This window comes from Phyllopteryx taeniolatus, chromosome 10 (genome assembly GCF_024500385.1).
Source record: "Phyllopteryx taeniolatus isolate TA_2022b chromosome 10, UOR_Ptae_1.2, whole genome shotgun sequence".
Lineage (NCBI taxonomy): Eukaryota > Metazoa > Chordata > Actinopteri > Syngnathiformes > Syngnathidae > Phyllopteryx > Phyllopteryx taeniolatus.
This window is the reverse complement of record NC_084511.1, coordinates 27712054-27728061: the sequence shown is the minus strand read 5'-3', so window position 1 is coordinate 27728061 and position 16008 is coordinate 27712054. Positions and strand designations below refer to the sequence as shown.

The following is a 16008-nucleotide window of genomic DNA, read 5'->3' as shown; positions in this document are numbered from 1 at the left end:
AACTGATGATGAGACACAGGTGGAGCTAGGTAGGTAAGGAGATGATTTTTAAATAGGTGGGACAAGGAAGGCAAGAAGCTGATAGTTTGAGACAGGTGGAAAAAGGTGACAGTGATCTGATTGTGAGACAGGCTCATGGTTTGACACAGGTGGAACAAGGTGGAGCTGATCTTTAGGTGCAGGTAGGATACATGACTTCCTATGCGGAGGTTTCACACAAGCGCAGTGAGGTGGTTGCGGGGCTAATGGTTAGACACGGGTGGAAATATATTGTCTTTGGTTTGACACAGGAGAAGCACACTAATGAGCAACACACCAACATGAACGCAAAAAAGAATTTCGTAAATAGTCTGACCGTGCGACGAGACGACGACGCAGGCGCGGGAGACTGTCTGACGTGTCGACTGGAATGAAAAGCCTTGATTTCGAATCCGCCTTGTCAAAAGCCTCCCCTCCCCTCGCCTCGCCACGCCTCCAGTGTAGCAAGGCAGGTGTGCTGCGTTGGCGCGCTACCAGCTGCTATTAGAGGAGGAAACCGCTTTTGTACATCTGTGAGGTGGCGGCCATTAGGGCTGTCTGATTGAGTGTGTGTGCGTGTGTGTGGGCATGATGACAGCACGCCCACACACACACACACACGAAATCACCCCCTTAGGCCTGATGTAGGCTGTCACAATGGACTAACAAGTAACAATTAGCCTGGTTATGCGTGTGTGTGTCTTGAGGAGACAACTTAATGCGTAGCTGTCACTCGACAAAGACAATGTGTGTGTGCGCGCGCGCTATATACAGATGTAAACCTACTGGACAGTTCATTAGGTACACCTGGGCCATCTAGTTCGTCATCATCATCATCATCAGTTTTGTGTGACTTTCCAACCTGACACGCACGCAAACACACACGCAAGCACACGTAGCTCCCGTCTGGCTTCCCCGCCAACAACAACAGCGGTGTTGCGATGGGCCCTCCGGAACCTTCCAAGTCCGCTGTCTCTCATCGTTATTGTAGCACGGCAAGAACATTGGCAACATTTCGCATTTTCTTTTCTTTCCATTTACGGCAACTTTGCGTCACACAAAACAGCCGGTCGGTCTTCAGTTTCAGGATCAAAAGCACGTCAACGGAACTTCGTGCCAGAGACAGCCTCGCCCTAACTGCTATTTCATTTCAAGTATTTGTATACATATTTCATGAAATCTATATTTTTTTACATATTGTTTCCCCTTATTAACTGTAGTATATCCAAATCGTTGGCCTAATAGCATAATTGCTATTCATTTCTGTCACAATATCAGTAGGAAATGCGTGCTTGCAAAAAAATGTTTTTTTTATTTTTTTTATATTTTTTTTTAAAGTATTTTTTTCTGTGCGCTTGAATACTGTAGATTCTCAGTCATCCAGGTCATGCTAATCCGAAAAGGTAGAATCGAGGCAATTGGACTCTTCTTATTGGTCGAATTAGTTTTTTCAATTTCCTGTTTTCCGAAAACGTTCAAAAGTGACTTTGGCGATTCTGCTATCGGGCTACCGAAACGCGAGAAGTCAAACTAGCGGCGCCATGTCTTCCTGTCGTCAGGCTGCATCACAACACATAAAAACAGATGTGCACATGCGGCGCGCGCACACACACACACACACACACACAGATGTGCGCTGACACACAAACATCCTTGAAGGTGCTGCAGGATGTCACGTGGAAAGGAATATAAAAGCCAAATGGCCGAAACAGAATGGAAAGTTGTAAAAGGGAACTGCAACTTTCTTTCCTTTCCCACACACACACAAAGTATTAGGCGGGGAAAATATCAGTAAATAACAAAAGTAAGAAGATGAAAATCGTAGATGGAAAAACAGATGAATATTTGAAAAAAAAAGAAAAATATCAGAAGAAAAATACTAGTGTGTGGGGAAAGGTGTTGTGTAACGAAAGCCAAAGCAATAATCCAATAAAATATCTATTTTTTTTAAATACTAGATGAAAAATATATATTGCAAAAAAAATATATTTTAGTTAGAGTTAGAGTTGAAAAGAATATTCTACCTACAGTATATATTAAAACATTAGAGACTGAAGATAAAAAAGATGAAAATCTTTCAAATAATATCAAATATTAGATGAAAATACGTTTTACAAAAATGTTCGAAAAATATGAAAATATTAGACAAAAATATTAAAACATAAAAGAATCAGACAAAAATCCTTTCTTTTTTGTCTTTTTTTTGCAAGGCCACCACCTTTATAAAATACATAAGTATTAAATAAAAACACTCAATATTACACACAATTGAGTACTAAAACACTGGACAAAAACGTTTAAATAATAGATGCAGTTGTTTTAATTGATTTAAAAAAGGGTTAGATTTTATTTTGAATTTGAATTTTTTTTACTGAGGCACCATAAAGCCCAAATGACATCCCAAATACTAGAAAAGGTTGCTTTGGCAAAATTGTGTTCCAAAATAAATGTCCAACCAATGAAAAATCAAATTTGATTATTTGAAAACTATCAATTGAACCCGTGAAGAGAATACCCCGGCAGGTTTTGGCTGTCGCTTCTCCCTCCCGAAAAGTTTGAGTTTTTCCGCTTAAAATGCCTTACTTGAACCGGGATCCCTCGCTGTGCCGTGGCCAAAGATAGAACCCGTATTGGTTTCGTGCCTGTCCGTGCTCTAAATCCTCGCCGCCTTGAACCGAGCAGCCGCCCTTTTACCTCGCCGGCTCTCGTCATCTTTCGCGCTGTGTTGGCGAAACCTTCTCCCGTTCATTCTGCCGTGGTAGCCGTCCACCTGAGCGGTGGCTCATGTGGTCCTTGGGGGGGGGGGGGAATAAATATTCTTATTACAAGAATGAACATTTGAAACGGTGTTTGCAGTAAGTTAGCAGTACGTAGAAAAATTGTGTTTATCTACACACACACACGATCAAAGAAAAGAGGAGATGACATCAGTTTCCCTTGAGGAGGTTGACGTTCTGTTTTCTCTTCACTGGCGGGAGAGGTGAACTGTCCAAAATCCAGCGGTTCACCGAGAGGTCCTGCTCCTGTGAAGCTTAAGTATGTGTGAGAGAGAGAACGTGTGCGCGTGCGTGTGCGTGTGCGTGTGTGTGTGTAAATCACTCCGGAGCGATAAAGTGCTGATCTACGACTCGGCCAGAGAAGGAGAGTGTGAATGAGCTTGACGAGGGGAGTGATGCGGAGGAACGGCCTCACAGGGTCATGTCGTTTAAGGGGGGAGTCCAAAGGGGGACGGGGACGGGGGGGGGATGAGATTTCAATCTGTTGGAAGCGGGGAAGAAAACGGCAAAGAGAACAACATGTGGAGGGGAGCGTTGGGGAAAAAACAAAAAGGGGAAAGCAGTGCCTGGAAATATACAGTTAGCATTAGTTTTAGAGATGAATACAAATATTAGACACAAATATTTGTAAATGATATGACACCCATATGATTCAAATATTACACTAAAATATTCAAAACAATAGCAAAATAGGAAACAAAAAGATAAAACAATGGAATATGAGACACGCATACCTATAAGATACGCAAATATTAGGCACGAGCATTTTGAAAAAAAATTACAAAAATAGTTACAAATACTGCTACGGGTATCTAAAAATAATCAAACAAATATTAGCTTCACATATTTAAAACAAAATGACAAAATCATGAAACAAAATATTAGACAAATATTTTAAAATGGGACTCAATTAGTCACTCAATTCAATTACAAAAATACTAGTCAGAAACATAGAAAAATATACAAAAATATTTGAAAATTAAATTTAAAAAAAAACAGAAAAACACTAAAATATTTTGACAAAAAGTACACACTTGTTATAAAAAATGTAAAATATTAGCCGCCCCCCCCAAAAAAAATACTAGGACAAAAATACCAAATATAAATAAAAAATACAGAAATACTTGCAAATAATCCAAAGTAAATCGAGGACATTTTCCTCAATACAGAAGTAGTAGGCGTGTCACTCGACATCGTGGCTTGACCTCTGCATTAGCACCGCCGATGCTTGTGCTAGTCGGAGCTCTATGGAGATCGCGTACGAGGCACCTGTGTGCTATGTATCAAATACAGACAGATATGGCAACAACATGTGCCATTTTCTTAAATCTGGATTGATTGGTTAAAAACGGTGAACAGGAAAACAAAAGCAACTTTCCTTGGTGGAGGTAATACAATTGACGAGGTAATCGGCTTGAGCGCCTCCTCCGCTGCAGAGAAAAGAAACTCCGCTGGGATCAAACGAAAGCAAAGCGCGACATTTGTGCGCACACGATTTTCTCCAGAATAACTCACACGCACACGCACACGCACACGGCGAGCTATTTTGGAGAGCGGCGAGAGTTTGAGTTTGCTGAGCTGAGCAAACTCGGTTGCTTTATTTAGTCAGCGTGTTGGGCTATTGTTGAAGGAGTCGTGCACGACAAGACGCCACCCTGCCTCCCCTGCTTCCTTCTCCTTCTCTTCCTGTCCCCCCCCCCCCCCTTTTCCCACTCCCTAAAATTCCGCCATCGTTTAGTCAATACTCTTTGATTTCTTTCTTTCTTTCTTTTTTTAAGCGACAGTAAGCGATTATGTGTAGGCGCCCCCTGCAGTTAAGTACAAAATGAGCTACCGAGAACTGCAGTGGGTTAACTCCATTTTGGTCATTTTGCAGGAGAGTGAATTTGTTTTAGGATTATTTATTATTATTAGCATTTTTTGTTTCCATTTTCTGTACTGCAATTTTTGAATGAAAAATTAAAATACATTCATATAATACAAATTTTTGAAAGAAAAAATACAAAATTCTTACACATTTTTCTTAAATACTGAAATGCAAAAATATTCGATGAAACTTACACAATTAGAAGAAAATGAACAAAAAATACAAAACTATTGGACAAGATTCCGAAACAGATGAAAAATACAACACATACATTCGAAGACAATTCTCAAATATTAGACAGAATGTAAATGTATTTTAAAAAGTACAAATATTAGTTAAAAATAAATAAGTATAAAACTACCAAATATTAAATGAGGTATGAACAAACGTGAGGTGAAAATGCAAACATAGTCTGACATTTCCCCCCCCCCCCCCCCAAATAATACATAAAATAGCTGTCCAAAATAAAAACATTTGACAAAATATCCCACAAAAATATGAAATGAATATTCCACAAGTATTAGATAAAAATACAAAAATGTTTTTAAAAGAATCAGACAACAATTGATGAAAAAAATACCCACATTTTAGAAGAAAATACTCAAATATTTGGTAAAATGTTACAAAAACATTTGACAGAAAATATTAAATGAAGAATACACAAATATTAGAAAAAAACACTTTTTTAAACTTTTAACCAGTGCCATTACCTGAAATTTGTATTACGAGTACTTGTTGTGCGTAATATCTTTGACGTTACATTTGTTCCAAACGCTCACGTGTCTCTGCCCGTCCAGGTCCGCCCAGGGTGTCGGAGCGCGTGTCCCACCGCCAGAGCGTGCGCCTGGGCCGCACGGCCAAGCTGCCGTGCCCCGTGGAGGGCGACCCCCCGCCGCTCGTCATGTGGACCAAGGGCGGCCGCAACATCCACAGCGGCTGGACGCGCTTCCGGGCGCTGCGGCACGCCCTGCGCATCAAAGAGGTGGAGGCGGACGACGGCGGCGCGTACGTCTGCAAGGCCACCAACGGATTCGGCAGCGTCAGCGTCAACTACACGCTCATCATCATCGGTGAGCCAGTTTTTCCTTCCTACGACATTTAGGGGAGCGCACGGTAGCTCCGGCATGCATTATTGTCATCTGGATGAGAACGTTTCCATCCCCGGACCCGAAACGTTTGCGACATCAATGGCCGCCACTTTCGAGGTTCCACTGCGTTGGCGCGACATTTGCGTCGCGTCTCGTATCTTGAATCAGTGCGCCTGAGGCAACACGCACGCGAACAGTCACGTACGGACGGTGGATGTGAAAAGTCCAAACACAAATCTGTTCAAATGCAAACCAATCTTTTCAAGAGAGGAAGTCAAATGTGATCGTGCGATTGCACAAATGTGCACACCCTTTCTTTACTGGGGATGTGACCGTGTTCAGAATTAACCAATCGCATTCAAAGTGCCTCTGATTCACTTCAAATAAAGTTCAGTAGTTTTGGGGAATGCGATGGTGTCATTACATCACATCACCCCAAGATGGGACGGACGGTAATTACATTCAGCGTAATGGTAAGTTGCATTTTTCATATTTTGTCTGGGCAAAATATTGCGTCACGCGAAACTGGTTTGCGGTGCAGAAAAAGGTTGCGAAGCGCTGAGCTCGCGGAACAGCATTGAAGTGTTCTGCCCGTCGCTACGCGTCGCTGCGATATACATTTTGCGCCTACACGTAAACAAGATAGCTGCAAATGGCACGCACGCATGTACAAGCACTCCGGATGTGTGTGTGTGAATCTGCTGAATCAGCTGCCATGTTGGACATCCAGGCGTACAGCTGCTGTCTTGGTGGCTCGTTAGCTCTCGTTGGGATTTTTGGGGAGCTGGGCTGGGACCCGTCGCCTGGCCTATTGTGCTTTCTCGTGTTGTCCTTCTATTATAATACGAATAATGATGAGCCTGATGAACTCTTCCAAATCTCAGCCCGACCATTTATTCTTCCCTCTTCTGTTTGTCTCGCTCCGACCGCCGTTTCATTCCCGTCGATATTATCATCTCAGTTTCGCATCGCGACGTCCGCTGGCTCGCCGCGTTTTTGTCGGAAGCGTGCGTTGCGTTGCGTTGCGTGCGTGCGTGCGCGCGCGCAGATGGCAACGTGGCAGACCCGAGTCGTGCGAATTCAGAACATCCGGGGGTTCAGTTTTCCACATTCCCAAAATTCTCCCTTTCCCCACAAGGCTTTCGCATCCCGTAGACACTCAACAAGAAAGTTCCTCATCTTTTGTCTCACCCAGAACATCTTCACCAAATTCCACAACTTTCACAGTAGAATTGTCAAATGACGAGACATTTCGCCTCATCTCCCGGTTCCCCACTTCGCAACAGATTCAAGCCATTCTTCAAGTCATTCTCCAACATTCCGAACATTTCAGGAACGATTCACCACATTCCCCAAAGTCCCGCATTTTCCACAATAACAATGTAAATGTCGTGAATTTCTTCAAACCATCGCAACTTCGACTTGACATTGCAAAATTCCCACATTTTTCCCGATAAACACGTTAACACGTTTAGCTCCTTCTCCGTTTCTTGATGAAGTCCAACCTTTTTTTTTTTTTCTTTCCCAAAACGGAAGGAAGCAGTTTGCGACCATTTAGCGGCCGGCCCGCAACGCACGACGTGCGCTTTGAATCGTCGCGACACGAACAGGACAAGCAGAGGCGGACCGAGCCGGTCCCGAAAGCCTCGCGCTTCTCATTACGTTTTCCGCATTTCGGCACGTTACGGGCCTATTCCAAAATGGATGATACCGATTCCTAAAATTCGGCACACAACACCGCATCGTGCCATTAAAAGCGCGGCGCGATGCCATGTTGTGTGTAGAATTTGGAGGAAGAAAGGATCGTATTGAATTTGGGCGTGAAGGCTGTCACATAAAATGTTGGGGAAAGTCGAACCGTGCGGATGCCGTCCAGGCGCGCCGTAGAATCGCTGCCTCGGCTTTATGCTTTTTCCAGCTGAGACCGCAGCTGTCCGCTGGCTAAAAACCAACGTGTGCGATCAGGTTGCAGATGGATGAACATTACCAGCGCTTTGCACTTTGTTGCCCTTTTCAATAATCCAGTTCCTTCGTCCCTCTTTGAAAACACCCGTCTGCCCTTCAGTCTTTCAAGTCGGACCGGCCGAGGAGTTCCGCCGTGGCTCCAAACGATCCTCTTCCGGTTCTTTGGCCTTCCAGTCTCTCGGTGTTACGTCATCCTTTGTATACCTCTATTCCAGTCCCACAAGTCCTTCTGACCCCAATTCCTTGTTAGCGCTATAGTCCAGTTCCTTCACCTTACTAACAAGCCATCATCCGCTGGTTCTTGGGGCTTTCAACCCCTCGGTGTCGTGCCCCTTTATATCTACATCCATCTGTCCCCCATCCCTTCAGGTCTTTCGTCCTTCTGTCTCTCTGCCTGCGGGTCCTTAATACCCGAATAGTGCAGTTCCTCCGTTCTACCATCCACCGTCCCTACAAACAAGCAGTCCAACGCGAGTTCTTCACGCTCTCAATCTCTCGGGATCCCAACCTTTTCTACCTGCGTCCATGTCCCTTCACCCTACAGTTTTTTGAGTCCTTCCGTCCTTCCGTCTCCAGGTCCTCAATACCTCTGTTGTTCACCTGCGTCATCCCTCTTTCTTTTTTCCCCGACTCTCAAGTTTCTTCGTTTTATGAATAGAAAAATCTGCCGCTCGTCCGGAAAGGACGCAAAATGTGGCCGTGGTTTGCAGGCTAATTGCTATGAGTCATGCGCGCGCGCACACACATTTCTGCAGAAACGTATGGGTATGTGTGTGTGTGTGTGTGTGCGCGTGTGATTGTGCAGTGCGTAGAAAACAGCTCAAATAACCCGACCTCACTTTGTCACGCAGTCACCTTCTAACAAGCCGAGTGGACCATCTGGACCGACCGCTCTCCACCGTGCGCGCGTGCGTGTGTATTCAGTATGACGAGCAGCGAATTCTTGCGCTCAGGTTACACGTGGTGCTGCCCTCGCTAATGGCAGAAAAATGCAGCGAGCGAACACACATTTCTTTTGTTACGTTTGTTCATGTCTCAGTGCGACATGATTGTGATATTTGGTTGTGTTTTTGTGTTGACTGTGGCTTACTTACTTATTTAGTTCCGTTACATCCCGCTTGCATCGGGACACGTTACCACCCGAACAGCACTGGTGGTGTGGTTCTTGATATTTGTCTATTTTTTGACTCTCTTCTTGACTGGTTCCTGCTGAGCTTCTTGGCTTGATTGCTACCGGTTCTTGGTTCTTGGTTTGGTTTTTGTCTAACCGGTTCCCGACATGGTTCTTGACTGGTCTTTGCCTGTTTTTTTGTTGTTGTTTTTTTTTACTGTTCTTCCACTTGTTATTTGAGCCGGTTCTTGAATCCGTTTTTAATTGGTTCTTAACTCGGTTCCTCCCCCCCCCCCCCCCCCCCCCCCCCCCTACGGTAAAAGACGCGGTGCTAACCAACGCTACTTTTGTGCAGCTTCGAGCGGCCGTGGTGCCGACACCGGCGCCGGCGCGGTTGTAGTCTCGGAAGCGGGCGCGGGGCCCCTGTCGCGGGTCAGAGGCGGTCCCCGCGGGCGGAAATCCTGGAGCCACCGTGACGAGGGCAAGATGTAAACATGCCGGCTTCTATGAAACAAAGCGCGCAGGCCGAGTCGCATTTCACATGATGTTTTTTGCGAGCGGAATGAAGGCAACGTTGTATGTCGGCGCTTTGACTCAACACGCTTCTCTGGGTGAACGAGGGGGGTCAGGCCTCCATTTCACGCCTGTCTGTCCCACATCCTCTGGTTCTGCCTCGTTTCACCGCCGCTAAAAGAGACGCCGGGCAGGGCTGCGAGAAAAGAGGTCAAGAATGGACTTTTTTTTGCAGAACTTTCCGCGGTAGATGTCATCGCGTGAAGAGCGCTAAGCGCAGACGCTCGAGTCCAGATACTGTCCCTAATCGAAGCTGCTGGATCAGCACCGCAAACGCGGTCGAAAACAGTCGAGCGCAAATCGCGTCAGCTCATTTCGGTTCAAAAGCTTTGTGCGTTCTTTTACGACGAAGCCGAGCGTATCGTATATGAGGGTATCGGTACAGAAGCGTATTTTCCTCCTCTTCTTTGGAGAGCAACACAAGCTTGAACGTCCTTAGCCGCGTACTTTTTAGTTTGGTCACGTGCTCATTCATCGCCACGGATATTTGCAAAAGCGACAGAACGTCCATCGGCGCGAACATACAATATCTTGTGTTCAATTGAATCGAGGTTGAAAAAGATTTGCAAATGGTTGGATTGTGTTTGTAGTCACCTTCTAAAGCGCGTCCCGTTGGGCGTTTGTCTACAGGAAGGAAAAGATGCGGGACGGGGGCGCCGCGTCTGCTCACAGCGTGCACTTGCGAACGGGCAGCTCAGCGGCTACTATGCAGCCCGGAGGATTAGACGTGCTTGAAGCCGTTGCTTGCGACATACACCCGCACAAAATCATTTCTCGGCGGAACCCCTGAGGTTGTTCCACTTGTTTCACAAATAAGCATCGCCTGTGAAAGCTCAGTTGGAGGTTTTCCCGCGAGGTGAGCGGCCGCGTGCCTCTCATCACTCCGTCAGTTGATAGATGATAAAGCAAAACAATAGTATGAAATAGATGTTCGGTAATACATATTTCAATGAAGGATCAATTATGTAAAAAATTCAAATTATTTTAAGGATAGAGTAAGAGTATGAGTTGACATTTTTTTTACCTCTGGCATATTTGAAATACTTATTTTTGTTTTGTTTATAATTCCAAAATAAACATCATTGAATTAGTTCACCATATTTTAGTTAATTGTAATTCAATTATAATTACTAACATTTAAAAAGAGTGAATTATGTTATTGTTAATATAATCCATTTGTACATTATGGTTTATTTTCTATTCCTTTATCTCACTCAATTATTTGATTGATTGTAAATAAACTAAAACCGACTTCAATTATATATGTATATATGTTGCACATTCAACAATGTTGGAAATTGGTAAGTTATAATGAAATGAATTATGACAAACACAATTTAAATCATTGAACAAAAACTATTTTAAACATGTATTTCTTTCATTGTTGCAAAACAGTTGATAGATTTATTGTCAATGATCAAATACCAAATATTAAAGCGTTTCAAACATAAAATGTTAGAGTTTATACATGTATAAATCATTGGTAATGTCCCCAAAATATATATTAAAAGGGGCTGTGTATTGTCAATGTATTTTGAACCTCCTCATTTTCCAAAGAAAAAGAAAAAGAAAAAGCAAGCTTTTTGCTATGAACGGCGGCTCACTTTGTTTTCTGCTTGCATCGGGGAAATTGCAGCGGAACGCGCCGCCCTGGACGAAGCGACACGCCGGCTTGCAAGCGATCGAGTCGTCTATTGACGCTCTCTCATCCTCTCCAGGAGTTTTCTCCTCATTAGTGCAGAGCTTGAGCGTGCCGCTTCCATTGTGTCACGCGGCCGCCGTGCCGCTCCTCCTCCACCGAGACGCGAGACGAAGCTGGAGGAGAAGAGGGCGAAGAGCGCGATCAACGATGAAGAAAAGGGCCCCTTTGACAAACGTTTGTCGGCATCCGTCAAAGAGCTCTCGCTCTCTTCGCCTCTTTTGTAGGATGCTTTTTTTGTCTCCTAACGCCATTTACGGGCCAAGTGTTGCACAGGCACCAAAAACTGCGTACAGCTCAAAAAAAGCCAAACAAAACAGCCGTGGGTTATTGTTTTTTAGCCAAATCAAACATTTTTAGAGAGGAAATGTTCATGTTAAATGGAATTTAATTGTATTACATTGTTTGTATTTGGTTAAAAATACACTAAGGTAAAACTCAATTTAAAAAATTCAGTTTGTTTAAACATAAATATATGGGTAGTATATAATCGTTCTTTTTAAATAAAATGTATGTTCATATAGTTTCTTGAATCTTGTGGAAATATTGGGGAAAGAAATTGTGAAAAAAACTCACGATACTAAAAATGAATTGTTTGGAGATGGCTTAGTTGTTTGTTTTTTTTGCTTAGTTTTTTAAAAAGAAATTACCAAAATATAGAGTCAATATTCATATTGAAGCCATTTATATGTGGGGGGGGGGTGGATTTCTTGTCTGCGCTGGCTTTGTGTCCTACACCGGACAGCAATCTGCCGTATAGAAAAGTGGTCAGGGAAGTCAGCAGGAGGCCTCCGACGACATCGGAGGATCTGCTGGACATTCTGCTACGTGGTGGCCAACGTCCCGCGCGTGCCAAGCGTCGCCTCTATTCATTTGTTGTGGAGCATTAGAACATTTGTCAGGAAGGCTGCCAAGAGGCCCGTTGCCGCATTGTGTCCTATACATGACAACAATCTACTGTTTTCCTCATATCGAAAACTGGCTAATAATATCCTACACGTGACTACAATCTCCCATATTTTTCATGCAGGCTAGTACACGGTTCTGTGAGTAGTAGTCGTCTTTGTTTGTGTGGAACAAAGTGGAGTCCCGGTGTTGCGGCGATGATTTAGATTCCACGTTGTTGCAAAGAGTTGCCGATCAAAGAAAAGCTGTCAGCGTGACGCCTGGCACTGCGGCATGCCAACGCGTCTTTGAAGTTTCAAACCGGGGCCGCGCATTCCCGATGAGACGCGCGCACTTGTGCAAACACGCACTTGTGTTATTGTTGACACTTGAGAGGCTTTGAAATGTGCTCGAGTGCGTTGGCCCCGTGCCCGCCTCGCGCCACTTAAGAATGCTTCTTTTGCCACTTAGCATCAGGTGATGGCTAACATGGCGATGTGCCCGCTACGAGCGCGGCGGACTCACTGCGCTAATTGACAGCAGTACTAGTAGCCATCCGCTAGTCTCCATGGTAACAAAAAAACCACTGTGGTGTTGCCGCACCACTGGCCGGTGTCCTACATGTGACAACGATCTCCTCTTGTTTTTGTAGAAAAGTGGACAGGAAGGCTGCCAAGAGGCCTACTGAAGGAATATCTGGCGAGTACTGGCTGGTGTCCTACACGTGACAACAATCTCCCATATTCTTCCGACAGTAGAACGTATAGAAATGTGGTCAGGGAAAGAACATGAAAGGAGCTTTGGGAAAGTCTGGCAAGTACTGGATGCGGCCTACATGTGACAACAATCTCCCCTATTCTTTACATAGTAGCATAAAGAAAAGCGGTCAGGGAGGCTGCCAAGAGGCGGGAGAGAGCAACGGGGCGTTGATGAGAAGTTGAAAGCGGTACGTGCGTTCAAAGGCGGTGGGCGCGTGGCGGCGACGCGGAAGATTGTTTGATTCCAGCGCTGCCTTGATGTGCGCTTGAGTTACACACACACAGAAGACAGGTGGCGTTCTTGCAGATGTGGAAATACAATAATATGCAATCGCTGCAAAACAAGTGTACTGTATTTCCACACATTGGGTCATTGGATGGAGGCGTTAATTTGTTCAAGCGGACGCCGTTTACATGCCTTAGTAGTGCTGCTATTTTGGTTAGCAAGCGAGTTGAAACGGGCTCAGCAGCTAAGTCTCTGATGTGCGTGCGTGAACGACGGCGTGTATGAACTGAGCTCGTTACAATTAGCATCCGACGATTTTTCAATGTTTCTATTTTTCATCCTCCCGACGGGAAAAGCGAGGCGTCAGCGCCACTTTGATCCCGGCGACCTTGATCTATTTTGGGGGCGTGACAAGAGTTTTTATAGCGCCGGGTGGTTTGAGGTCGGAGCCAAAGTCTAAATATAAAAGCATAAAAGCAGCCTGCCTTCTTCGCCCCCCGTGACACGCACAGCGATGGGCGCCCGGGGGCCCCGATTTACACCGTCGTACGAAACGAAACGAAACAAAACAAAGGGGATATCACCCTGACCCAGAGAAATTCCTTCCATTGTCACTGAACTGCGCCCGCAAATACTAGTTGAAGCGCGACCGTGATTGATTTTTTTTCAAGACGTTTACGGCACTGATAAATCAAGTTGGCTGTTCGCCTCGCTTTAAACGGTGGCGTCGCCCTCGCTCGGTCATGGAAAGAATGCAGCTCGATGGAACGTTAACACTAGATGGAATATTCTTCCCACGGTAGCGTTCATCTACTTGGAACGCCGACCTCCACCACGAAGCAGGAAATAACCTGTTAACAAAGAAACCCATTTCACTCCACTCCAGTGCCTTCAGGAACATCCGGAATTTGAAATGTCAGAAATGACGCGCAAATGATCACCATTCGTTCCAAATAAAACGGATGCTCCAGTTACAAGCTCGCCCTCGCTTCCCGGTTCCCCACCAATCAGCAGCCGCTTTCCCAGAAATAGGGGGATTTGGTTCCTTGAGGAACGTCTGGAATTGAAATGTTCAGAATGAGACAGCATTTTTGAGTCCAGTAGACGCACAAATGCTAAGCATTCGTTCCATGGAAAACAAATATGACAGCGTAGCTACAAGCTAGCCTTTCGAGGCTGTCGTTATTTGGAAGCGCACGCGACAACTGAGCGACCCTAAGCCAAAACCACTACTGCAACACATCAAGCCCGTTGTTTATTTCAACATTATTTACACAGGATAAATAAACTGTTTGGTTTTTTTTAATAGCATTTTGTTTCATATGGATTCCCAGCGCAGCATGTGATCCTTTTCGCTGAACAATGCCAGGCTGTAAACGTAAAGAACCAAGGCCCCGGTATTGTTTGCCGCTAATGACATAAGAAGCATGGGTTCACAAGACGCACAAACACACGCGCACACACACACACACACACCACCTCAGAGCCCTCCTGAGTCGCCGACGTGAGGTCATCCATCGCATGACGTCCGTATCCATATTGTGGGTCCTCTTGGAATGCCTGCTTGTTATTCTTCTTCTAATGAGTGAATCACCTTTTTGGGGGGGGCCTCAATATGACGGGTCTATCATAACAGGACATACTTAAAAGTCTCAAGCGCTCGTGCCTGGAATTGAACAGGAAGTCGGCCATTTATGTTTGAAGCAGTCATTTTAGGGTCAATATGGCCATTCGCCCAAATTCCCCAGATTGGGCCCCCACACCAAGTTTAACCGATGGGCATGAAATTTGCTGGACACGTCGAAAATCACAGGACGCACGAAGTTAGCTGCTTTGCGTTGCAGCGGCGGCCATTTCACTGCCACAAAGCCCACAACGGCGGTTTTGCTCGTATTTCGACTCGGAAATTCACCCGAGCGAGGCCCGATCGGAAGCGGCGATCCTACACTCTCGCCAATGCCGTCGAACGTGGGCGGGGAACGCGCCCGACTTCCAAAAACTGCGCGCGAGGAATTTGACTTGGATTGCTGTTTAAGCAAGAGCCCTGTTGCTTTTGAAACGTGTCCAACCGAGCACGGTTGAGCTTTGTAAAGCCTCGAAGACCACAATTACAGGTCACTTGTGCGCCTTTTGTTTTCCTTCTATTCTTTTACGCATTCCGCAAATGTGATTACACGCGCATTACAGTGCGGCGGTTGCACACAACTCCCTCCCGCACGCACTTGCAAATATTGAGCGCAAACCGGCCGAGCCAAACAAGTGAGTGAGTAAGTGATGGAAAACAGATCCGGAGTCTGCCGTAAAAAGTGCGGCACGCTAATCAGACGCATGTATTTGCACAATCCTGCACGGACGTGAGAACAAAAGCTTTGTTGCGTGGAAACAATGCAAGTCTTTCCTTCTTTCTTCCTATTTTTTTCCCCCCCAGGAAAGGCCACTGAAACACAAGCGCGCAGGAACAGGCTTGGATATTTTATCCTTCCCCCGAGCGGGACTCTTTTTCTTTGTATGCCTCGTTGGGATTCACGCTATAGTTTTACTTGAAATAATGGGTTGATTTTCGTGGCAATTCCTCAAGCTCGTTCAACTTTGCTGCTTAGCAATTTAGAGTTGCCCTATTTGTATTGGATCCTAGTTTTTCACATTTGAAAGTATTCCATAGATGGAGTTCCTGGAATTCAACCAAAAGTGACTGACTTTCTGTTCAATTTCAGGCGTGAGTCCCTGACTCCCAATTTTTTTGTCCTATGTTGCAACTGCTCTATTGGGATTATTTTTTTATTTTTGGGGGAATTCGCCTGAATCGTTGCTAAAATGGCTTTTTCAAACCAAAATGGCAGATAATTTTGTTTCCTTTCTTCGATTACCGCTCGAGCTTTTGCGACTTTTTCGTGCGTCCTTTTCATGAATTTGGTGTCAATTGGTGAAAGCGGTGTCGAGGGCAAATGTTTCAAATTCATGTTAACTGGACAGTTTGACCCTAAACTGTGTGTTTTGAGCCAAAATGGCAGACTTCTTGTTCGATTCTGGGCAGGGGTCCT

At 45.0% G+C, this 16008-nt stretch overlaps 1 protein-coding gene across 3 annotated transcripts in view; it reads left to right on the top strand.

Annotated features, from left to right (window-relative positions):
• Positions 1-16008, top strand: part of fgfrl1a (fibroblast growth factor receptor like 1a) — a 35373-nt gene that overhangs the window by 11556 nt on the left and 7809 nt on the right. For all 3 annotated transcript variants that reach the window (XM_061787771.1, XM_061787772.1, XM_061787773.1), the window contains exon 3: positions 5460-5732. In XM_061787771.1, the coding sequence (XP_061643755.1) occupies positions 5460-5732 (273 nt within the window). The remainder of the gene's footprint in view (positions 1-5459; positions 5733-16008) is intronic.